At 45.4% G+C, this 25,497-nt stretch overlaps 2 protein-coding genes across 4 annotated transcripts in view; both read left to right on the forward strand.

Annotated features, from left to right (window-relative positions):
- Positions 1-22,707, forward strand: part of NUTF2 (nuclear transport factor 2) — a 35,647-nt gene extending 12,940 nt beyond the window's left edge. For all 3 annotated transcript variants that reach the window (XM_075009022.1, XM_075009023.1, XM_075009024.1), the window contains 4 exons: positions 6,207-6,331; positions 11,786-11,857; positions 14,993-15,091; positions 19,318-22,707. In XM_075009022.1, the coding sequence (XP_074865123.1) occupies positions 6,233-6,331; positions 11,786-11,857; positions 14,993-15,091; positions 19,318-19,431 (384 nt within the window). In that variant the 5' untranslated portion in view covers positions 6,207-6,232 and the 3' untranslated portion in view covers positions 19,432-22,707. The remainder of the gene's footprint in view (positions 1-6,206; positions 6,332-11,785; positions 11,858-14,992; positions 15,092-19,317) is intronic.
- Positions 22,708-24,515: 1,808 nt separating this feature from the next.
- EDC4 (enhancer of mRNA decapping 4) overlaps positions 24,516-25,497 on the forward strand; it is a 42,673-nt gene continuing 41,691 nt past the window's right edge. The window contains exon 1 of the mRNA XM_075009255.1: positions 24,516-24,644. Coding sequence (XP_074865356.1) covers positions 24,569-24,644 — 76 coding nt within the window. The 5' untranslated portion in view covers positions 24,516-24,568. The remainder of the gene's footprint in view (positions 24,645-25,497) is intronic.

The raw sequence follows: 25,497 nt of genomic DNA on the forward strand, positions 1-25,497 counted from the left end.
GGAGTCGGCTGTTGTAATGGAATTTTCTTGCAGAACCATTATTTTCGTTTCACGAAACTGTGGGGTTCCCCGGAACGCCGTTTGGGAAACACTTTGGGGTAATATATAGAAAATCGAACATAATCGTTTCTTAGTTGCGGTGTGTTCGTCTGTGGTTACTTGGGCTTGCGTAAATCAGTTCAATAACGAGAACTTTGCAACTTGGTTCCAGTTTGCTGGAGTGGCTTTTTAAGGTAGTGAGAAGGTTCCATTTTCGAATGCCCGTTTTCTCTTTGCTGGCCACCTCTGAATCAAAGCAGCAACTAAAATTTTGCTCTGACATGTTTGTCTTTGGCAACTGCCTTTGATTCTGCACCGGACAAGTTTTGCAGTTGACTATCTCTGGATTCCATCTGAATGGTCAATCATACAGCTCTTACAGGGGTCTGGTGTTGAACAGTTGACATTCAGTATTTGCACATTGTTTACTCTGAAAAGCTAAAAAAAACCATTAAATATTCTGAGGCTCTCTGCATTTCCTGCAGCCACGAGACTGTATAATCTGGTTTTGGCTGTGCTTCAGTATGCAGATAAAACAGCGACACTGCTCAGAATGTACAAACTAGTCTCTCCCCAGATTCCAATGCTAGCCCTTTTAGGCTTACCCTGAAACTCTTGCAGGTTCTGGAATTACCCGTGTAGAGAAGTATTTATCTTTCTTCCCCAAACCCAAAGAAGAGTTCTGTTTAGCTTGAAAGCTTGTGCATTCCACCAACAGAAGATGGTCTAATAAAATATATTACCTCACCCACTTCTTCTTTGTCACAAGTGACAAGTCTGAATACAATGTTAGTCACACCGCATGAGCAGAAAGAAGGTCTCAGTGTGTATAATTTAAGAGGCTGATTGCTAGGACCAATGTATGGTAAGAGAGTAGATGTGTCACGGCTACCAGAGAAGAAACTGCTGCATAATTTCTTCTTTGTTATAAGAGGCAACGTGGCCTTCTGGTATTGGAACTACTGCTTTCTTAAGAGCTCAGGGAAATGTCTATTTATCCTGACCCTTTCTTTGCTGTAATGTACTACTTGGTTTCAGGAAGAGAGCATATTACAGCTAGCATGACATCCTAGAAATACTATTTATAATGCTGTCCAGTAGGAGAACAGTTAAGACATGCCAGCTCTCCCCTCTCCTGCTGTTGTGAGCAAAGTCTTGTAGAGCTGGCAAGTCCTTTTCAAAGAGAGTGCTCTTCTTGCAGCTGCTGCTTTCATACATGGCTGGGGCTCCAACTTGAAGACTGCATGTTGCTTTGTTGCAGTTTGAAATGAAGGCGGCAGGGAGGTCCCAAACTATGTAAATTTGTATAGGTTAAATCCCAAACTTTCAACTTCACTTGGAAGCCAAATGGATAATTAATCTCAGGGCATTGCTGCTTTGCTGCCAGAGAGAGACTGCTTACAAGTGGGCTGCTGTATTTTACACTGCCTACAGTTTCTGGATAGAGTAATGGGACGTCCCTGTGCAGATTACACTGCATTCTAGTCTTGAGATTGTAAAAGTTTGGATTGTGTTAGCAAGGTAGAAAAAAGGCTTCCAGACGGAACTGTGACGGGGGAACTGCACCCAAGCGTAGCTGTGTGTTAGATAATACTCCGTGTCTGGAGGGTCTAGTAACTAATGCCTGAGACCCTCAAAAGGACAGAGAATCCTTGCCACTTCTTGTGTTTTATTTCCAACCTTCTGCTATTCCCTCTGTCATCTTCAGATTGAGTATTGGCCACCTATCCTTCAGCCATGCTCCAATCTACTAAATGTTGAGTGAGATGCTCAACAGCTCTGGCAGGACTGCATGAAAGAAGGGGTTGGCTATTATTTTGAAAATACTGTGACTCCTGCCTCTTCCATAGCCCTTCTAATGTCTCCATATAATTGTTAACCTGAAGAGTGCTGCAGAACAGAACAAAAAACTCCCAGACCCATCTTGGGATAATCGGAATTCCCTGCCAGCTGTGAATGCTTAGACCTCTCATTACAGTTTGTGTGGCAGATTCCATTCCTACCTCTGTTCCTTGCTCCTTTGCCCTCCCTTGTGCTGTGTGTGCAGACACACCTGGGCAATGAGTTTGAACCAGCCCCAAAACTTCCTCTCAGCTCCTTGGGGATCCCTCATTCGTGCCACTTCGGAAGGGATAAGGGATCCTCAAGGAATGCTGGAGCACACTGCATTCCAAGCCCAGGAGCTCCCAAGCACATCACAGCTGGCAGCACGTGTGCGTTTTTCCTCTGAAACCTGCCTCTTATGTCAAACATCAAAACAAACAGACGAAAAATAAATTTTAAGAAAAACAAACAAAAAGACTTTTGTGGAGCATCCCATTCTAAACGTTAAGGTTTGCAAAGTTGCATTTTAATAGCTTGACAGCCCCTAGAGACTGATGTCCTGGTTATCCCCAGAATACACGCACATGGGCATTTTCCTGGCAGTGTGACTCAGCCTAAAGGTGGAGAGTCCAGTTCTTGGGCTTCTCACACTGCAGTCATTCTACTGAGACAGCCACCAAAGGAGCTAATTTTGCAGCTTATATACTCACCTGTTTGTGGGCACCCGAATCCCATCATTTAGGAAATGGTGAGTTTTTTCCATTGTGCAACACATTCATAGAGCTAGAATTTTGATGTGAAGGAGGACACCAAGCTTTTTGGGATGGGTTTAGGTTGACTTGGGTCTGTGCTCTTCCTCAACCAAAGGTTCAAATGCAGTGTAGCTGTTCAAGCCCACAGTTCCTGGGTGCAGGTCAGCTGACTCAAATTTCACAAACCCATCTTTTACATTGCTGTTGAGATATACTTTAAAGCTCATTCTCAATTTAGGAAAAAGAAAATATGTGTTTTCTTGGGAAGGATTCTTGGAGGGTTTGTTCCTCAGCGCTCTCTAGGAGAGAAGTGGGTTGTTTGAGCTTTAGAATTACTATTCAGTTTGCAGCTTTTTCTGCTATTCATGCACTTAATTTTTTCTTGTTTTGTTTGTCATTCTGATTCTCCATTTTCAAACCTAGTTGCTGATGTAAATTTTGGCCTCCAAATTAAATAACACTGAAGATAAATTTTCCAGATGCTGAAGTATAAGAAATGAGCCAGACTGTCTCTAAACTGAAATGTATGTTAGAACTGTTAAAGTATTATTAGAATAAGAAATGAGAATCTGCTTATATCAAAAAGATTGTCTTAAAGTTTGATCATAACTTTGAGTACTTTAATGGTATCAGTTTCAGTTCCATGGATGGATGGATGTTAAGCTTTATCCACAGCACAACCTCCTGGGTCTGATTCTGAAAATGCACTTTAACTTTTCCAAAACCATGTGAACTGATGCTGTGTTGCATTATGTCATCTAAGAACTAAGTGGAAAATGAACTGTTAATTTGGTTTATTTACGTTTCTAAACATCTTTGATTTTTCTAGCAATGCTCCTTCAATATGGTTTTTAATGTTTAGTTATTTTTGAAAGGATTTCTGTTTTGTTCCTCTAATGATGATGTTTAGAAGGGTTTTCTGTGCAGAGCTGAGCATGACGTTAAACACTCACACTCATCTCTCCTCTGCCAAACTCCTACTGTAGTGACCGCAGAGTGCAGTTTTTGTGTGGATATTAGGTAGCAAACCTGGGCAAAGTTGGTCATAACAGTGAATGTTGTGTGGGGAGCCCAGTTCAAGAAAGAGACAGTCCAGAGTTCCGATCGCTGGGTAGGCGAAGCACAGAATCAACTTAGCTAGAGCCCGAGATCATCCAGAAGTACCTGTGAGCTTTGCCACCACCGATTCATCCACAAAAACATGCAGACTGTGACAAGCATCTCTCAGTGAATTGTTTGAACAAGCAGAGCAGCATCAAGTCTCGTCTCTACATAGGGAAACTGGATGACTTCTAACTCGGGCAGAGAGAAGGGCTGCTGCTCTGCTTTCACTTGGCAAATTCAGAAGAGCATTTGTTTCTGAGGCCTGGGTAGAAAGTGCGAATGCTGAACATTGGCTAACTCAAGTACTTGAATTTGCCTGCTGCCCTTAATGTATGCCCAGAGCTACATAGTCACTGTCAAGCTACCTGTTTCCTGTCTGTTTTGTTGTTTCTGACACACCTGTTTTTAGATGCGTTTCTGCTGTTGGATTCCTCCTACTTTGCTGTTTTCTTTTAAACTCTCTAGTTGCTGAATTCGGGGGGTTCTCTAGTTGTCGGCAGTGTCAATCAGGAAATTAGTGATCAATAGTGATTAGCGGGCTTACAATTAAACTGCAGCATAGGTGTGGACAAAAGATGAAGGTTGCTAATGGCAATGATTACTTGGTGTTTGCAAGAGGTTACTATTACATCTAGTCCTTGCTGATGCTAATGTGAGGAAGGAGTTACTGAGCAAATTTCCTGCATCTGCTTCTTAGTTCACCTTAATGTTGCCTGTCAGTGACCCCTGCTCTTGTGGATTTGGGCAGACTTGGATAGCCACACTCAGTTGTGTAGAAGTCTTGTGATGTGGGAGAATGTTTACTGAAACACAAAACCCACAAAGACTGGATATTTGGACACCAATTTGAGCAGGATTGTAGATGTGAATGGTTCTCATGCTGTACTTGTGAGGCCCCCAAAAGTTACACCAGGGGGATTTTCAGAGTTCTTATTTGGGTGAATTTAGGTTTTTAGCTCATTGACAGAAGAGTTTATTTAGGTGCTCCAGCTGGGCAACAGTTCTGTATCTGGGCCCAGATGTTCCCTTCAGGTTTGAGCCTAAGCCGGTAGTTCAGGCTGTGCCATGAATATTTATAAAGCATCATGGAAACAGCAGAACCACGAAGAGATCAACTTCTAGGTGCTACCGCACTAGAGCTGTTAAAAAGTGTTGATATTGGGCATTTAGGTTGTACAGTAGAACCCAGAGATATGAGCATTCAAGTTGTGCGAATCTTGGGTAAATGTGACTCTGAGTGGCAGAGAGCTGGTGCCCTGGCTCTGGGTTGCCCACCACTCAGGGAGCTGGGAAACTGACCAGAGCTGCTGCTGCTGCAGAAGTAGTAGGTCTGCCCCACAAAAGCTTGTCACCTAATCTATTATTTTGTTAGTCTTTACAGTGCTGCATGACTGCTTATTTGTTTTGTTAGAATACAGACTGACATGGCTACCTCTCTGTCACTATTTTTTAATAGTGAGTCTTGGTACTGGGCTTCATTGCTGCCTTTCTTCTCTCATTCACTCGCTCATTCATGCATGCTCTAATGGAGTTTAGATTGGTTCAAATCTGGTACCGCATAAGCAGACCAGACTCCACTGCAAACTAGTAGAATGGGAGGTGCTGGTACTGACTGTCCCAAAGGAGTTATTTATTGTGGAAAACAGGTGCCCTCAAATGCCGGGGATCCCTACCTTGTGGCTCTTGGTAGAGGTGCAGCTAGAGGGAGGGTGACTGTAGCTTTGCTCTTTGAGACATCAAAGAAAGCAGTTTATTCACCAGTGAGCTGGGTACAGTGGCCATCACCAAGTAGCAAAGGCAACTTTATTGGTACCACCACATACTCCATTCTCTGCTGCCACGTGCCAGGGAAGTGCAGGAGTGTCCTATGTGTGGCTGTGTCCGACATCTGCGGACATGCTGCACGTTGCTGCTATACTGCAGCAGCACAGACCCAGTAGTTTAAAAGCCTAGTGAGAGAGGTTCTTGTCCAACTGTACACGGAAAAGCTGTACAGGTTGCATCTCACTGGTCTGGCACAGTTGGGACCTGTTGGGTCCCAAACAAGGGAATTTGCTTGCTCAGGGGAGATCTGCTGCCAGGTGGCCTTGTGCTCCTGGGGGCTGCCACAGCCCAGGCTCCATGGGGCTCCAGCCTAGAGTGTCCTGGGTCTGTGCTGCTGCGAGGCTGGCACAGGACTTGGCCCCGTCTGGCGCTGCTGTAGGGCTTTTGGGGAAGTTGAAGCTAGACACATTCAGATTGGAAGTAACGTATACATTTTTAATGGTGAGAGTAATTAACTATTGGAACTGTTCAAGGGTTATGGTAGGTTCTCCAGCTCTGACTGCTTTGGAATCAGGAAGGGAGGTTTTCTAAAGTATCTGCCACTGGAATTACTTTGGGGGCAGTTCTCTGGCCTGTGCTATACACGAGGTCAGACTAGCTCTCAGTGGTCCATTCTACCCTTAGAATCTATGAACTCTTCTTTCTCTTTTTTTTTTTGTATAGTCACTGGCTCTGGCTGAGGATTCAGAATGGGAGACAAGCCTATTTGGGAGCAGATTGGATCTAGTTTTGTACAACATTACTACCAGTTATTTGACACAGACAGGACCCATTTAGGATCCATATATGTAAGTACCTAATGTGGGGCTGGGGGGAAGGAGGGTTCTCTTAACCCTTATCAGATTGTATTGATATTTATCTTAAACTCTTGCACTGGAAAAAATGGTTTCCCTCCCCCCACCATTCAAAATGTTAGTCATGCCAGTCCCTGGTCCTGATCACCAGCCCCTCTGACTTCTAAGTGGTCATCTCTTAGCATTACCTACCTGGTTTGCAGATTCTGGGCAGCTGCACTCAATAGTGCCCATGGGCAATAGGTTGTGACTGCACCATAGGTTGCCCCATGATGAAACCTCAGTGTAAAAGCCGCATACCTACCTTGTTTTACTAGCTGACAGGGTGGGCAATAATTTTTTATATGGGGACCACTTCAAGAATTTCATAGTTATCAAGGGCCATACTCTTCCATGATATTAATGGAGCAGTTGTGGAATCTGGGATGGAGGCTGGGTGCTGAAAGGAGGCTCGGGTAAAGGATTGGGGTACAGATGGGTGTGTGGACTCTGGGAGGGAGTTTTGGTGAAGGAGGGGGTTGTGAGCAGGGGAGCGAGGTGCAGAGTCTAGGAGGGGATATGGATGCAGGAGGGGATTCTATCTGGAGTGGGGAGTACAGGAATGGGTGCAGGGAAGAGGGTTGTGACTGCAGACAAGGGGTTGGGTGAGGTGTTTGGGAGTGAGTATGGATGCTGGAAGGGGAGTGCAGGGTCTGGAAGGAAGTATGGGTGCAGGAGAGAGGGTGCAGAGCATTTGGCTCATGTGGGATGGAGGAGCTGTAGGGGGGAGACAGTTTGGGCAGGGTGACTGGGACAGTCTCATATTTCGGGCACCAGGAAGGCGTCCTGATTTATTTTGACAAAGAGGCTAATTGCCCTGTACTTGTGTCGGGGGGAGAGAGGGGGGCTTGGGTACCAGAGGCAGGCTCTGGCCAGAAGACGCTTACCTGGGCAGCTTCTGGACAGCAGACTCCCTGCTTCCCCTGTCCCTGCACACTGCTCAAGAGTCCTTGCTTATTGATTAAGCCCATTACTACTTATCCTGCTTTCAGTGAAGAAGGGGAACAATTTATCAGTCCTCTTTATAACAACCCTTTACATTTGTGAAGACTGTTATCAAGTTCCCCCTCAGACATATATATTTTTAAAGCGTAAACAGGCCCAGTTTTTTTTACCTTTACTCCAGAGAGCAGGTCATCTTTTACTATTTTTGTTGCTCTTCCCTGGACTCTGTTCCGTTTGTTCATATCTTTCATAAAGTGTGGTGCTCAGAATAGGACACAGTACTCCAGTTAAGGCTGAATAGAGTAGGACGCTTACTTCCCGTGCTTACATATGACACTCCTGGTAACAGACCCCAGAATATTAGATTTTTCTGCAATTGCATTATGCTGGCGATATTCAGTTTGTGCTCCACTATGATCCCCTGACCCTCATCAGATGGAGTCATATAACATTTACAAGGAAGCTACTATGTATTATGGTGATTACCGAGGCACAAGTTGTTTACTCACAAGACAAGCATTGCTGTCTCAGCTCATTCGTGCACATTTGAGTATTTGACTTCAGTTGCTACTGGTAGACAGCAGGTGTGCATGGATGTAAGTGCCATGTGACTAGTCTTGGGACAGCTGGTATAACTAAGATGCGGAAATCTTTGCAAAGAACACGGTTGATTTGCATATATGCTAAATGTATTGTCAAGAAAATTTGAAGAAAAGAAAATCTAATTGTGTATTGGCTATGTAATTTCTTTGTCATACCTCCTGAAGTAAGGTGGAGTATTTCTTCAACGTGTCCAGTTAATGAACATCTGTGAACAGTGTAGACTGGGGTGGTCAACCTGGGCCAGAATCCAGCCAGCAGAGCAGGCAGTGGTGCCATTTTGAAAGCCGGTCATGTGCCTCCGAGCCACATGTGGCTCTTTAAGGAGCCATTTGCGGCTCCGGATGCTGCTGCCACTCACTCCTCCTCCAACTCCCTGCTCTGCTGCGCTGAAAGACTAGAACTCAATTTAATTGGTTTAGCGGCTGACAGGAGGGATCCATCTGTTAAACCAATTAAATTGAGTCCCATTATTACAGCGTGGCAGGGCAGAGAGCTGCCCCTGCTGCACTATACATGGGGGAAGGGAGCAGAAGGGCTAGGGGTAGCCCTGCAGCTGCAGTGAGGAGGAGATGGTGACTGGGGGTGGGGGCGGTTTGGGGCTGTTAAGGGTTAAACCTAGGGGTGGGGAGATGGTATGGGGCAGTGAGGAGTTAAGTCTGGGGATGGAGGGTGGGTTTAGTGTTGAGGGGGTTAAACCTGAGAACAGGCATGCAGGTTTGGGGCTGAGAGGGGCTGAGCCTGGGGATAGCAAGGGTGGATTTGGGTCTATTTTGTGTTCAGCTCCTGGAACATGTAAAAAAATTGACATGTGGCCCCCTGTGAATAAAGGTTGGCCATCCCTGGTGTAGGCAAACGTTGGCTCTTTGCCACAAGTTGATAAATACTGGTGTGAAGAAAGGTGCTGCTGAGGCATTGCTTTATGTGTGGATGGCCACAAGCAATAACATGATGTTCTGTAGTGAAGAATTCATGTTCTGTGGCTGAAACTGTTGAAATCTGCAAGACTGAATAAATTTACTGACTGCATTTTGGTGCATGTTCAGAAAGCAGCATGATTGTGCATTAATGCCATTTTACTTTGGCAGGTGCAGGGATCAATCACATTTGACAGTGTCTACTCAGACCAGAGCAATTCACACTTAATGGATTTCTGCTGACAGTAACTGCTGTAGCAGGCTATTGTTTGTTTCAAAAAGTTAAATGTTCCAGTATTTAACTGGAGAAAGTAACAGCTGTTCAGAGATGGAAATAAAGAGCCTGGCTGAAAACAAAGAATTCATTGGAAGTAGAGTTGCAGCTATTAACAGTGCTGGTTTCTTCCTCTCATGTTGAATTGCTGCTGTTCATCACTCAACTTAGTGCAATCAAATATTTGCTAGAGAACAGCGACATCTTAAAAGCTGGCTTTCCTTATTGAACGTTTAAATTCTGAAAGCTTTAAGAGAACCCTCTGTCCATTTTTGTAATGTAGCTTACAGGTAACTAAATTACAGTTTGGGATCATGGATTGTAATTTTGTTGAAAAGATTGCATTATTGAATTAATGATAAAACTACTGAATTTTCACACATTTGAAATTAATTGGCATTAATTTGGCATTAGAAAAGGTTCAGAAAAGGGCGACTAAGATGATTAGGGGCTTGGAAAGGGTCCCATATGGGGAGAGGCTAGAGAGACTGGGACTTTTCAGTTTGGAAAAGAGGCGATTGAGGGGCGATATGATAGAGGTATATAAAATCATGAATGGTGTGGAGAAAGTGAATATAGAAAAGTTATTTACCTTTTCCCATAATACAAGAACTAGGGGACACCAAATGAAATTGATGGGTAGTAGGTTCAAAACTAATAAAAGGAAATTTTTCTTCACACAGCGCACAGTCAACCTGTGGAACTCCTTGCCCGAGGAGGCTGTGAAGGCCAGGACTCTATTAGGCTTTAAAAAAGAGCTTGATAAATTTTTGCAGGTTAGGTCCATAAATGGCTATTAGCCAGGGATAAAGCATGGTGCCCTAGCCTTCATAACAAGGGCAGGAGATGGATGGCAGGAGATAAATCACTTGATCATTGTCTTCTGTTCTCCTTCTCTGGGGCACCTGGCATTGGCCACCGTCGGCAGATGGGATGCTGGGCTCGATGGACCTTTGGTCTGACCCAGTATGGCCATTCTTATGTTCTTATGTTCTTAATTATGAAATGCTTAGCAAGTTTTCTGTGTTAAAATTACAAGCTTTTTAAGGGCACGCAGATTTTATACCATTATGAGTTTATAAGAAGTTGTGAAGAAATAAAGTTTTAATGTTCTTTTGCCTATATCGCTTTCTTGTGGCCTTTAGATAGGAAATCCCACCAGTAATGACACTGAAAACTGCTTTTAAAAACAGCACTTATAAGTCAGTTGATTATAAACATAAAACTTGAAATAGTGTACATTTTCCAGTTAGGTTGTAAAGCTCAGTTAAATAAAAGATCTTTTTTGTTTAAAAAAAAAAAAATTGACTTTAATGCTCTGTGTTTTAGAGAAGCCAGCTTCTTGGGCTGTGTCTGTACTACGTTACCTTGATATAACTTGTGTCAGAAGAAATTACTGTCTGAGCAGTATAAGATGCAAAGTCTGAAGCACTGGTGTGGATTGTGCTAGGTCAGAGGGAGAGCGTTTCCTGCCAACATAGCTACTGCCACCCATTGAGGGTGGATTAATTCATTCAACAGAAAAGCTCTCTTCTGTTGGCTTAGAGCAGCTACACGAGAGAACTTACAGTGGCTCAGCTGCACTGCTGTAAGTTCTTCAGTGGCACCATAGCCTTGGTCTGTCAGGAGACCGCTGTGACTGAAGCCTCTGAAACTAATTTCTAGTGGCCATTTGTTCTGGTGCTCATGGTTCCCTCTAATTTTTCCATCCATGGGCAGAATAAATTTATTCTGTGCACCAAGGCATGTGCGTCACCATAGAAATACAGGCTGCCAGTTGTGTGGGTGCTCTGCTAATCAGCTGGGCTGCATCTGAATCTCTCCTGGGTGGCTGCCCAAGTGCTCAGCTTACAGGAAACTCTGCTCATGGTAAGCAGCTTTTGTGGACCACAGATAGGGCAGGCTTCTTGCCCCTCTTACAGCTTAGAAGGGCTCAGCAATGGAAGCTTTGTGAATCACCTGAAAACAAGACTGGATGAAGTATTAAAAATGATTTTCTAGGAAGCTTCCTGCCTTTCCTGAAATGAACTGGATGCCCTGATAGGACATGTCTATTATTAATCTCTAGGTTTCTGTGAGTAATTGTACCAGATTTGTTAGCCTAAATTTTTTATGCTTTCCTTCTGTTCTGGGCATGTCTGATGTCTTTGGCTTCTCTTTCTGTCCTCCTTTAGTTTCCAGAAACACCACTACCTGCTCTGACACAACTGAAGCAGCTTTTTTGACTGATTATATTCTGATTTTGAAGTGTCAAATCATTACCCAATCCCACAGGTCACCAAGAAGAACCAATTCCTACTCGTATTGCTCAGTCTTCTCTTCCCCCGCTCCCCACCTTTCCCTTTAGGTAACTAATTTCCTTACCATGTACCCTTAGCAATCAGCCTGTAGTAAGTGACTCCTACCCTTGTTAACAGCACTGCCAATTCATCAAGCTAGCTAAAGGAGACAGTACAAGAGTGTAATTGACAAGTTAATTGTGCTGTAGAGAGCCAGGCAACAGTTACATGCCCCACTTTTCCCAGGGAAGCTGAATGTAGCCAGAGTAAACTCTGACAGGTGTGCATGCATGCATAGCATTGGTAAGTCTTCCCTTGCTGGCGTGACTGAAAACGAATAGCTTGTTTACTTCCCCAAGCAGGTTGTGACCACATTTGTTCTTGGCTGTTTCAGATTGATGCCTCATGCCTTACGTGGGAAGGGCAGCAGTGCCAGGGCAAAGCAGCTATAGTTGAAAAACTCTCCGTAAGTCTGCAATTTTTTCGTTAATTAAATGTTTTGGGAAATGCTCTAAAGATGTTTTTTCTGCTGTTGAAGGTAACATTTTTCAAAAGCATCTAAATTTCATTTTCAGAAGCAACTGAGCCTAAGCTTTGAAAATGGGTCTTAGATTCCTGAGCCACTTAGGAACTTCAGAAAATGTTCATTTCTTGGCTCTACCTCTAACTCAAGTTATTAGAAAACACACAGTGCAATCCACTGGTTGAAACTCACAATATTGATATATCACTTCTTAGGTGGACTAAGACATTATTAATGGGGCAGGAGTCTGCTGTAGCTGTTGCTTACTCCAGGTGATGACTCAGTTCAAATATTGCTTTTATGGGACTTGGAGTTCCAGTGTCCTTTACAACTCGCACCTCTAGAGACATTCTGCTGTGCGTGGGGGACACTGTTTGCTTCTAGCAAATCAAAGGCCTGTAGAGATGCAGAATCAAATTTAAACATCCATATTTGGCATGAAAGTAGTTCTCTCTAATTCTGCCAGTTTTACTTCTAATTTGTTCCATCTGCAGGTGGAATAAATTTTGTTACATGCACCGAGGCATGTGTGGATGTGCAGCACCCATAGAAACACAGGCTGCCAGCTTTGGGTACTCGGCTAATCAGCTGGGTGGCACCTGAATCTCTCCTGGGCAGCCGCCCAAACTCTCAGCTTACAGGGTACGCTGCTGCCTACCCTTACCAAGAAGTGACATTAATTCTGTTGTCAAATGAAAACCAAGTTTGTTTATCTCCAGTGACTGCAGTCAGTCTCCTAATGTTGTCAGTTTCTGTAGTTCATTTACTCCAGAAAATATTGCTTTGAAACACTAGAACTCCCAGTTTCTTACTGCACACAATAGGCTGATAATTCTGCCCATTAGCTCGCAGTTTTTGTTTTGCAAGGTGGCTTGTGCAGTTAATTTAGTACAGATGTGGCCTATAAGTGCCCAAGCTCTTGTTTCTCTGGACCCATTGTGCAGCATAGTTCTGCTACTAAAGGAAAGACCTGTCTTCGAAAAGTAGTGTTTGGTTGTTGACCTACGGAGGAGTTGGGAACACATCTGAAGGTTGTCTGTACTTGCATGTACAGGAAGTAGAGATGGGGAAGGCAGCTGGGTTTGAAGCTTTACGAGTTCCTGCATTTTAAAATGATCTGAACAGGAAGTAGCATTTGTCTTCATCTATGGGAATCCATGCTTGATTGTCTCTGTTCTGGATGGAGGAAGCTTGAGGAGATTTTCCAGTGTCTGGTAGTGGAGTAGTTTTTTGGCCTGTGTAGCTCCATTAAAAGAGCTAGTCTCTTGAAGAGACATGATGAACTTCAGCAGGTATTGTAGCTGACAACTCCTACCTCCAGCCCAAATCTCTCATCTGAGATGACTTTGCTCTCCCCTCCTCCCTGTAGCAAAAATCTCTCAGCTCCCATTGGCCAGTTTCTGGCCAGTAGGACCTCAGAGATATTGTTGGGGGACAGCAGCAGCGTGTGGCACCTCCCTCTTCCGTTGGTGTCTGGAGCAGAGAGCCACATTAAGCAGGCTTGACCAGTCTGGGGCTGTATGAAATAGGTGGGGAGCCTGCCTCAGAGGGCTAATGGTTGGCAGCATCCTAGGTAAGCACCTCCTGGCCAGAACCTGCCTCTGGCCACCCAGCTCTTCCCTTCCTCTGCAACTCCCTGCCCAAGGCCACCTCCCAAAACCTCTGCACCCTCCCATCCCAGGTCACAACTCCCTCCCCTACCCTGCACCACCATCTACATCCCTGCCCCATGCCAATATCCTCTCCTACACCCTTACCCCATCCCAGATCCTGCCTCCCAAGTCCCTGCCCCAGGTCACAACCCCCTCCTTCACCCAAACTCCCTCTCAGACGCCCTCCTGCTCTCCCCTGCATCCCGGTCACCTGTCCCAAGCTCCTTTGTGCACCCAACCTCCATCCCAGGCCCTGGACCTCCTCCATAGAAAAGTGCAACCCTTGGCCACTTAACCAAGTCTTGGAGTGGCCCACCATCCAAAATTATTACCCACTCCTGAGGCAGACTGTTCTCTGCTGCAGATCAACAATATAATTGTCATGCCCATGTTATCTTTCCAGTCCAATGCTCATCAGCTATTCACAGGTGAGGTGCTTACTGACCCAGCCTATACTCAAAGAAAGCACAGCTTTTCCAAAGTATAAGGGCCACATTTCCTCTCATGTCAGAAATGAGCAGCTCTTCCTATAGGTACGTCTGGCTAAACCCGACATTTGAGCTCTTTGGCAGCTACTGTACTGATGAGAAGGCAAACGTTTGAGTTTTATTGGCAGGGCTATAAGTATTTGATCTCAAATTGCATGCCACCTGCCTCAGTGATATTAGCGGAGCTTTTGTTTCAAATGCGGCTTTTTGGATTATGTAAACTCACGTTGAACAGCGCTTCAACTCTTTTATCAAGTAAATATAAGGTGTTGTCTAGCTAGGTTAAGAAAAATGGAAAGTGCTTTTAAGCACTGCTTAGCAGCTAATGGAGACAAGGTTCACCACCTTCAAAAGTGGGTTAACTGACTGTGGTCAACCCAGCTGAATGTAGTTTGATAATATTCAGTGCTCATTCTATCAGTCTGTCTGAAATAAGTGAGGAGAACAGATGAGAGGAGCGAAGACACTAAAAAGCAGAATACAGGAAGGAAAGCAAGTGAGAAGAGAATGGGGACTCAACTGGCTTATGAGATCAGAACCTCAAAAATAAAGGTGCCTTGCTGCTGAAGGTTTCTTGGTGCATTCTCCAGGGCTGGTAGAACAAGTCCAAACTGTCACTGCAGCGGGACAGCATTTTTCGTTAAAACCGGTACTACTAAATCTGAGTTCTGCTTTCGGATGGGAATTATGAAGTTTTTATCTGCAAAATTAACGTGGCTCTTGTAGTAGAAAGTCATCAGGTAAATGTATACTAAGTTGCCTGACCACCTGCATCTTACTATGGCACTGAGAATGGAAATTTGTCTATTTCTTAAATAGTTTCGCTTCTGATGCTTCTACACTTAACTGGCTTCCTACATGAAATATGTATTGTACAACAAATTCTGAGGGGAGAACACTTTTCCTGTTTGCTCACTCTGTTCTTTTCCTTATTGTAGAGCCTTCCGTTTCAGAAAATACAGCATAGCATCACATCACAAGACCACCAGCCCACCCCTGACAGCTGTATACTCAGTATGGTTGTGGGACAACTTAAGGTAAAACCCTGCTTTCCATTATGGGGAAATAAATGCTAATGCTGTAATGTTTTCTTCAGAACACTTCATCATCTGATGTCTGTAAAGAAGTTTATGTACCAGCTTAAATACCTACATTGGAATCTCGTGGTTCTAGCACAGAACATTTCCAAGGGAAACTGCTTGTTACTCTAAATGGAAATCCCTGGGTAAAACCCCGGCACCTCAGTAAGGACACATGAAGTGCCACTTCTTTGGTTGGAAAGGTGTAAGTTTGGTTATCTTGCTGATGCAGTTTAGCAAGTGCAGGCTCTGGTGCCTCTTTCTGCCCTCTGGTACACCCCAGACCCTGGAAGCGCAAGAACAGTCCGGTAGCCCTTTTGGTCCTAGCTGACAGTCCCTGTAATGGAGTTGTGGTGTGCCATTTCTGTGCCAGCAGCTGGGTTAGAATTAGTCATAGTATGGGAAGAGTGGGGCTGACTGGTACAGCACTTAAGTCAAATCCCCAGGGATTGCACGCCCCTTCTGCCTCTTTTTCACCACAACCACTTCAGGAACATTCCATCTGAGCAAGCCCGTGCCATCTGACACTGAAGAGGACATCCCCTTGAAGCTGCTCCGGTTTATGTTTACCCACATGGCTTCCATTTGCCCTGAGCACACCGTGTGTGTGCATTGTCACCTCTGCTGTGCTGTTGAATTCAATCTGCTACATTTTGGTCCCCTCTCTGTCTGGGGGGTGTGGTGGGAGAAGCTTGTTTTGTGGCCTGAAAGCCATAGACTGGAGAGGATTTGTTGGGGTTTTTTCATTCCAGATAAAAGCTCCCCTGCCCTTGAGGCCACAAAGCTCCTTAAAGAAACTAACTAAAGCCAGGACATGTCCTTTCCTGGGAAATTGTAACAGTCCATTAGCCTTCCGAGGCATGCCACAAGCAAGTGGGGCCCTGTGAGAGTGCATGAGGATCCCAGACACCATCCGGCATTGTGGTTGGCATGTTCTGGTTCTGCAGTAGGATGGACCTCACCATGGAAATACAGTCTAGGGACTTCTATGTAAACCACTCTTCAATTCCATAGATCCTACTTATCTAATTGTGTTATCCTTCTATGAATGCCTTGACTTGCTCAGTTGTGCCTAAGTATTGGTATAGGATCACAGAACAGTGCATGTGGTTATTTAACAGGAATATGCTACTTACATACACAAAGCTTTTTCCAGCTTTCTGCTACCATGTGATGTAGCACTGGATTGTCTTTTTCCCCCTACCAGTTAGTTAGTCAAACCCTTAACCCATAGTTGGTAGCAGTGGTTCTGCACTTCTCCTCCACTTCCGTTCATATTGGGTGTGGAAGCAGGAAGCAAGCAGCTTAGTCACCAGACTTTGGCTCCTATGTTTAAACATGCATAGTTTATCACTTAGGGGCTCATGTTTGCACTGAAGCACCCAGATATTGCAGATGGACACAGTGACTGCTAGGCTTTGCTTCTGCCTTTTATGTGCTGTCTCACTGAGAAATTCCACTGCCCGCTGTAATTTTCTTCACCCCCCACAGCTGATTTGTCAGTTTTCATTTCTTTTTGTTTGTTTTCTATCTCTCTGTTAGCTATTCCTCATGCCAGTTCATTTTCAGCACTGTTTCCAGCTCTGAAGAAGTGGGTCTGCCCCATGAGAGTTCATCACCTAATAAATTATCTTCTTAGTCTTTAAAGTGCTACAGGACTGCTTTTTTTGTTTGTTTTTGTTTATTTTGTTTTGTGAAGATACAGACTAACATGGCCACTACCTCTCTGTGACTGAGCAGAAACAGTTCAACAATCACACTTGCATTGGCAGAAACCTTCAACAAAAATTAAATCCGTCTCTCAAAACTCATTTTGGGGTAGTGGTGGTAAAAATTCCATTTTTATATGAAGTCAGGAGGAGCAAGTGTGTTTTGTAAGTGTGATAGAATTTGTCATTATATCTAGAACCAGTATGGAAAGAATAAACTAAATTCTTCATTTATCCTTATTTGATTTCTACCACTTCTTGCTGCTTCTCCTTGCCCTGAATGCCTTTACTGCTGTTGAGTATTTGTCCATTTAGCCAGTGGTTGAGCCCCATGTGTTGTAGGTGATTCAGTAAAATCCAGCAGTGACCAGAGCATCCTGTGTTCTTGGAACTTGTTTCTGTCTAGTGTATGTGTTTTTTCTCCTGCTCAGGCAGACGATGACCAAGTTCTAGGCTTCCACCAAACCTTTTTGTTGAAAAGTCTTCAAGGTGCTTGGGTGTGCACCAATGAAGTCTTCAGGCTAGCCCTCCACAACATTTAACCTCTGCCCTTTCTCCATCTCTGGTGGTCTTCACCCTCCTTCCTGAGTAAGGCATGCTCTCTGCTTGCTCTCTTACCTGGTTTGATCTTGTAGTGTCTGAGTAACATGGCTGTTGCTTTTCTTTGCTTTTTCAAAGCAATAGGGCAAATCCGTGCTTCTCAAAATGCTCCTTTAGGGTGTGGTTTTGGAAGTGAGTGCTATATAATTCATGTGGCATAACTAACTGTGTTTGCGTAGTGTCCAAGAGTGTGGTTAATAGTTCTGATTTGAAAAAAGGAATATGCAGTTTGTATTTCTTGGGAAACTTGGATGTTTGTGATGCATGGCGAATGCTTAGAGCATTGCTTGAAACTCCAGATAACATGTGGTGATAAGCTGAAAGAATCTGTGATATTAAGGCTATGGTAAAGGTAAACAAAGACCTAGATAAATTCCTGGAAGATAGGTCTGTCAATGGCTATTAGCCAGGATGGGCAGGAATGGGATCCCTAGCCTCTGATTTCCACAAGCTGGGATTACATGTTCTGTTAATTCCTCTGGGACACCTGGCATTGGGCCACCGTTGGAAGACAGGATACTGGACTAGATGGACAAAATGTGTGATACAGACTTGGAATTGGAGAATCTAGTTTTGCTCTTCACTTGGCCCTGGAGTGACTCTTCGGTCACCATAAAATGATCCCTCAACCTGGTCAGGAGCAGTGCTACTGAAATAGTTGACTGCCAGACTTAACCAAAGATCTTGAGATGTGATGGGCAGAGCTGCGGGGGGGAGGTGCGGGGGTGTGACCCTAATGCTTTCCAAATTACTAGAGACACTTATTGACTGATGGTTTTTGTGTTTTTTTTAATATAACCTGACATTAAATACCCCAGATCTGAGCTTTTCAAACATTTTAGCATAGACCACATCTTGCAGAGATCCTCACAGATTCATAACATCCCCTTCACTGTTCCAGGACACGCCTTCGCAACTACAGCAATTGCTTACGTGGAAAAATAAAACTATGAGGATACTTCATCTATGTAGCTTTTCTTAATGTAGACTAGCATCTGAAAACAGAGAGGCATTAGTGCTATGGACCCACAAGTAACAGCAGTCTTGTGGCACCTTAGAGACTAACAAATGTATTATGTCATGAGCTTTCGTGAGTAAAACCCAGTTCTTCAGGTGAAAATGGAGAGGAAAAAGTGGGTCTTACCCAGAAAAGCTCATGACATAACAAATTTGTTAGCCTCTAAAGCGCCACAGGACTACCTGTTGTTTGTGAAGCCACAGACTAACATGGCTACTCCTCTGAGATGACTGTGGACCCGGACAGCTTCTGTCCACCCGGTGCAACCTTTTCCCTAAATCACTTGGTGCTACATACTTAGGCTATGTTACTGCTGGTGAATTGCATGAAAACTCCCTTCTGAGGTTAAACCCCCACCATGGGAGTTACATCTCAGATTAACTTCTTAACAGATTGTGGTTTATTAACATAATCCATTACTTCATTGACTTACATAAGGCTTTCTCACATTTAACCAAATGACTGTTAATTGCAGGGCTGTTCTTTTGGGGCCAGAATAAATAGCCCCTGAAACCATCAGGTTTTGTGAGTGCAGTTGCATCTTTATCTGTAGAGGTCAAGGGGTGCTGTAACAATAATCTGTGCTGACTCTCCAGTGGCCATAGAGAAAATCTGGCTTTAGATAAGCTGTGTTGTATAAATCCTACATCAATGCATTGAAAATACTGGGTTGAACATCTGAGAGGACAGTCCCTGAATATCTTAAAGCTGAATGGTATTGTTGAGGTATAAGGTACGTTGTAGAGCATGACATCCCTGTTGGCATCAGCTGCTGAATCGTGTTTCCAAGAGTGTTTGAATATAGTTGGCATAGTGAAGAGCTTTTAAAAATCTGTTTCTTTCTCCTCTTTCCATAGGCTGATGAAGATCCTATCATAGGATTCCACCAGATATTTCTACTAAAGAACATCAATGATGCCTGGGTTTGCACCAATGACATGTTCAGGCTAGCACTGCACAACTTCAGCTGAGCTGGTATCCCAAGGCACCTGTGCTTTCTCTTTCTCCTCTCCTTTACTGATATATTCACACTCACGGAACATTCCAAATATCATACACAAACCTGCAACACCGCAGCGAGAGAGCAAGATCCATGACCTGCCCTTCTGCCAAGTTTACGTTGTGTCACTAGATGAGTTTCTTGTGCATGATGTTTGGAAGTTAGACTTAGCTGCATTTGACAAGAGAAATGTGTGTTGTATCAGCATGCCTTGGAAAGAATCCATAATGCAAAAGGTTGTGTCTTTATGTACTGACAAGTTGCTCTAGTAACCCAAAGAACGAAAGGAAAGAACAGCAGCCTGTACAGCCCAGATACTGGTTTGTTCAGATGTCTCAATGCTACATTATACAATAATAAAACCACAGATTTTCTTAACAGTTTAAATTGTTTTAATGGCTTGGATGATGAGTACAGAACCATAAAGTCCTAGTCGGTTCTCTGGATTTCCTCTCTCTACGTGACTAAGCAAACGTTTGCAAACCTGAAAGCTCACTAAATGCTTTAGTTCTAACTGCACACTCCCATTATGTCTCTTGCAGCTGAAGATTTGGTCCAAATAGGCTTGGACCCATGGATCTCTTCCTTGCTCCCTCCCTCTTCAACAGCCAATGGTGGAGGCTTGTGGCTCACATTGTCCTGTCTCCTGGGCAAAGTTAGACTTCAGTTGTTTAAGCATTTTTCTTAATCTTTATTTTTCACAGAGACAAACAGAGGGTAACACACAGTTGACAATCATGGCAATATACATTAGTTACATATATGTCATCGCACTTGATGTTGTGTCAGTCGTCACTCAGCCATGCTAGTTGAATATGCCCAGTGTATTTCCTCTGGGTAACATCACCTCCAGCTATCTGTAGAACTTTGGGTTTTGTGTGTGTCCCACTTCTGAAAATTGCCTTTCATTTCAATGCCCTAGCCAAATCCCACTCTGATAACTGCATTCAGTCTTTAAACTTCCCCTGTGGTTTAAATTGGGTACGCATTCAAACTCTGTTACAAATCAATATGTACTTTTCTCATTGATATGCAATCAGCTGCTGAATGCCATCCCAGAGGTGGCAGTGTTTCAATGGTCAAGGGATTCCAGTGTGTATCAAGTACGTCTAGATTTTCATAAGAAAAGGTGCCACATAAATGAGATTACATCTGTCAAGTCCCTTGTCACTGACTAGCCTGATGGGGCCAGATTTTCACAAGTGCACAGAACTCAGGTGCTGTCATTGAGATATGTATGGCCAGGTCTCCAAGCGAGCTCAGTTGCCAATGCACTCCCCTCTCTTGAAAATCTGGCTGCTCATTTTGGTCCCTAAATGGGAGTTGTTCTCTCCTAAAAGCATGTGCGCTCACGGGCATGCTAACTGCAGTGTCTTTCTTCCGCATAATGTTGAGCACTAACTTGTTGTTCACCTAATTTATTAATGTCAACATGGAATAGATGTATCCTACTGTTAATTTCTTATAATTGCTTCTCTGCTCTAGAAATAAGAACACATGGTTTTGTTAATCACATAGCAGAAGGATTAATCCTTATTAGAGAGACTCTCATATACAAAAGGGCCGTTTTTAATGGACGTGGGCTACTATCAACCCCCTTTTTTGATCTCAGGATGGGAATCCCTCTTCTCCGCTGTGAGACCTACACCCATCTGCTTCCAGTCCATTCTTGAATTAGAGAGAAAGAGAGAAAGGAGGCTGCCTGTAACAGCTAATTCTCTCTCTCTAATCAAGCCTGTTCTGCAGAAAGATCCTGCCTGCTCAATCCAGTCATCCCTCACTCTTAGCATCTAAGTCCATATCTTACTCTTGTAAGCAAAGTACTTAATCACTGCTCTAACTATTACTCCATTAGCTCCCTTCTTGCTCCAGACAGCACTTCTGAAATTCAGAGAAGGGAGCAATCAGCTGCTTAACTTCTTACACAGCAATAAGTATCTTCCCCTTAGTGGTTCATCCCTGAGTCACTATCTGGAAAAGAAACACATGCCACTTTTGCTCAGTGCTACATGAAATGCTTCTGGGAGGCGGCAGCTCATTCACTGAGTCCATGATAAAGGGAGACACTTGCTATCTCTATGCCACTGCTTCAGCGCAAGGGCTGCTTTAAAGAAGCCATCGATTCCGACTTCAGCTGTTGCACAGATGATTTTGCATTGCTATTCATATCTCATAGCAAGTGTCAGAGTGAATTCTGAAATAGCCACATATGAATGTAGAGGGACTGCTTGGAAGGAGGAGAGTAGACATTGTCGTCCCTCTAAACTGGGGGGAAGGATGCATTCTGTAGACCCAAGTTCCTCATTCCAAACAATCTGTCTTGTCCTGCCTGCCCTGGATGAAACTTTTGGGATGCTCTCCTAGTACCATGCTTAGCTGGAACATCATGTTGGCCTTAATATGAACAGTGTTAATAGCCATATTGAAAAGATGCCTTAAGAAAACTCCCCATAGGCAATTCCTGGAGACAGCCCACCTGGTCCTTATCACGGATGGCATGTTGACTAGAGGATGGGGACAAGGGAAGTATGCTGAAAAGGAAAAGTGTGTTCCTTGGCTCTCTGAAGGGAATGACTGGCTTCTGTTTCAACGGAGTAATTTGTTTTGAACATCTGCCTCCAACCCTGGCATAAGTGGCTTTATAGTTTGACCCTTTCCCTTGGTGGCAAATGTGTACTGTGGTTGTAGTCACCGTGGATAGCTCTCTAGAAAATGGATTCTAATCCCGACTCAAATGGGAGGGAGAGAATTTCCAAGCTGTCCTGCACCATAGATGTTAAAACAACTTCGGTCACATGCTGTAAGCAGAGTTAGGAGTTTGATTACCTAGTCCTGCATTACCTGTTACGCCAGCATTGCTCTCTTGTGAATGGACCAGAGGACCATTATGCTGCTCATTACAGAAATAGGGTGACCCCTTTTTGCCTCCTGATACTCTAACATTGGTGCAGATGTAACTCTCCTTGGAATGCCTCTGGGTCCTGAGTTCTCTTGTCCATTAGAGGTAAACATGAAAAGTGCCATTGCACTTATCTGGCTTAGCAGCAGAAAATAGAAACAACCTGCTTCAGTCATTGGATGATATGTAGCTTCATGGCAGGAATTCTGTGTATTTACAGATGCCAGTGTCTTGTAGAAAGCAGTAGTCAGTTTAAGTCAGATGTACGGAATAAGATTTTACATTCAGTATAACCTCAAATGTATGATGGCTTATTATGATTGTACCTGTGACCAATGTGTTAATAAAGATTTCTTTAACAAACATTGCTTGCTGGGGTTCAGCTCAGGCATCCAGAGGCTAGCTTATGGCTGGATCCCAACACTGGAAAAACCAAGAATGGGGAAGAGTGCAGAACAGCTCAACTTTACTGGAGCACTCCTACCCTTGGGTGTTAAATATTTCAACCTACCAACTTGCCTTCTGAGAGGGAATGAATATTTCTACTCAAACCACTGCTGTTCTAAAATCTGCCACCGCTGCAGCAACCGGAGTTTATTGGATTATGGTCCTTTGCCTACAGTTCAGGCAAGTTTAGACTCCTCATCAGGATGGCATCTTACAGGGTGAAGTTATTAATGAAGAGCTTGGACCTACCTAAGTGCCTTAGAGGTGACTTCTCTACAAGCCTATTTACAGTGACAGCCAGCTCCTTTAGATAGTGTGTGTGATGCCATAACAATGATGTATCTTAATGATTTGGTGTGGTGGGTGGGAAGAGCCTCGAATTTGTTCATTTGGCAAGTGCCGGGCCTGAGCTCATGTCCCAACTACGCTTTGTCCTAAAGGAGTGACGAAAACAGAGGCTGTCTTTGGGTGTCTGTGAGCCAAAGTGCAATGCCCCAGTCTTGGGTATGGCTATAAACCTGCCTTGGGATGAAGGATGGGGCCTGGTCCCCTCACAGACAGAAGTGAGAACTCACTTAGGAAAGCCCTAAGTTGTGCTCTGCTTTGTTTGGCTAACAGGCCCCCAAACTGACTTCATGTGAAGGACGTTTTGACTTTGACTCCAGAAAAGCTTTTCACTGGGTTAAATACAGCATGTGTACCGGAATCTCCAGAAGGGGTGCAGGCACTGCTTCTGCTGGTCCATAGGCCACTCAGGGCAAACCACCTTTGCTCTTGCACTGTGATGGCCTGGGCAGTGACTTGCATTAACATTAGTAGTCTGCAGGGGAAGTCCCTTCCTCAGGGACAGCAGGGCAAAAGCTGCATGGCAGGTGTTTGAGCATCTGCAGCTCCCCTGAAGCAGTACTGCAGGAGCCCCAGCATGGACCACAGAGGGCAGACCAATGCCCCTGCAAACTAGGCAGCAGCTTGCCATCCCTTCTAACAGTAGCCTCACCCCATAACAATAACTTGTCTTCTGTCCACATAATGATTGTCCCTGCTCTACCCTAACAGTAGCCTCTTCCCCATAACAGTCTCTAACCCATTCCTAATTCTAGCTCCATGCCCTATCATAGCCCCTGCCCCACCTTGTCTGACAATAACCCCTACCCCATAACTCCTCCCCACTCACCCTGTTTAATACTAACCTCCTGCTGCATAACAACAGCACCTGCCCTGTCCCCTAACCAGTGTTCTCTGTAAGTGCGTGCTGTGGCATCTGCCCAGGAGAGTCAGGTGTCACCCAGCTGATTAGCAGGAGTGCCCCCAGTGTGTTCCTATGGGTGGTGCCCAGCTGCACGTGCCTCTGTGCACAGAACAATATTTATTCTGCTGCAATGAAAAAGTTGAAGGGCACATTGTCCTTACCCCCATAAAACAGCCCCCAGCCTACCCCACCTAACAATAGCCCCTGTCCCATAACAACAGCCCCCAGCCTACCCCACCTAACAACAGCCCCTGTCCCCTGTTTAACATTACCCCTTCCCCCACCATCCACTAGCAGGCGCCCTCCCCCTCCCTCCCGAGCCCGACGGCCTCCGAGCCGGGCAGTGGGGGCGGGGCCTGGGCAGGGGCGGGGACTCGCCCACAGTCGCTGGTTCTGGGGGAACGTTCCCGCCCGGGTCTGGTTTCCGGGGGCCGCGGTGGCGACGGACCGGAAGCGGAAGTGGAGTCGGCGGGACGGACTTGGGAGCGGGGCGGCGAAGCGGGAAGAGGGCCCATGGCCTCCGCCAGCATCGACATAGAGGACGCGACGCAGCACCTGCGGGACATCCTCAAGCTGGACCGGCCGGCAGGTGAGGGGTCCGCCCCTGCCCCCCTCGCTGCTGCGCTGCGCTGCGCTGCGCCGCGCCGGGAGCCGCTGGGGCCCAGGGTGGAGTCGGGCCGGGCCGGGCCGGGCGGGGTGGACGGCGTTTTGCTCCGCTCCGCTCCGCTCCCCTCGGCGGCGCGGCAGGCGCGTACTGGACGTTCAGGCCCGCCCCTCCCCGCCGCAGCCGCCGCCGCCCCCCGATCGCACGTCCGTGTTGCGCGGCGCGGCGCGGCGGCGTTAGACCGTCCTCGCCTGCCGTTTGGCCGGGCGCCCCTCGCTCCGCACCGCGCCCCTTCCCCCCGCATCCCTCCCACGCGGCGGGTCTGCGCCCTCCAGGCCGTCGGAGTCCGTCCCCGCCCTGCCGAGAATTCCAGGGCTGGGAGCCACCTCCGGAGGTGATCGAGTCCAGCCCCCTGCCTGGGGCAGGGCCAACCCCAACCAAGTCATCCCAGCCAGGGCTTTGTCAAGCCGGGACTTAAAAACCTGTGGGGATGGGGAATCCACCACCTCTCTCCGCAGCGCGTTCCCGTGCTGCACCACCCTCCTGGGGAAAGGAGTTTTCCCTAATATCCAACCTACGTCTCCCCCTCTGTAGCTTCAGACCATCGCTCCTTGTTCTGCCCTCTGTCACACCTTGTCTCCATTCTCTTTGGAACCCCTCTAAAAGGTTGTCCAAGTAGTTGAAGGCTGTTATCAAACCTCTCCTCGTTTTTCTTTTCTGTAGACAGAATAAGTCCAAATTTCTCAGCCTTTCCTAATGATTTTTGTCACCCTCCTTTGGACTTTCTCCAGTGTATCCACATTTCTATAGTGGGAGGCCTATAATTGAATGTAGTACT

The sequence above is a fragment of the Carettochelys insculpta genome, chromosome 14 (assembly GCF_033958435.1).
Source record: "Carettochelys insculpta isolate YL-2023 chromosome 14, ASM3395843v1, whole genome shotgun sequence".
NCBI lineage: Eukaryota > Metazoa > Chordata > Testudines > Carettochelyidae > Carettochelys > Carettochelys insculpta.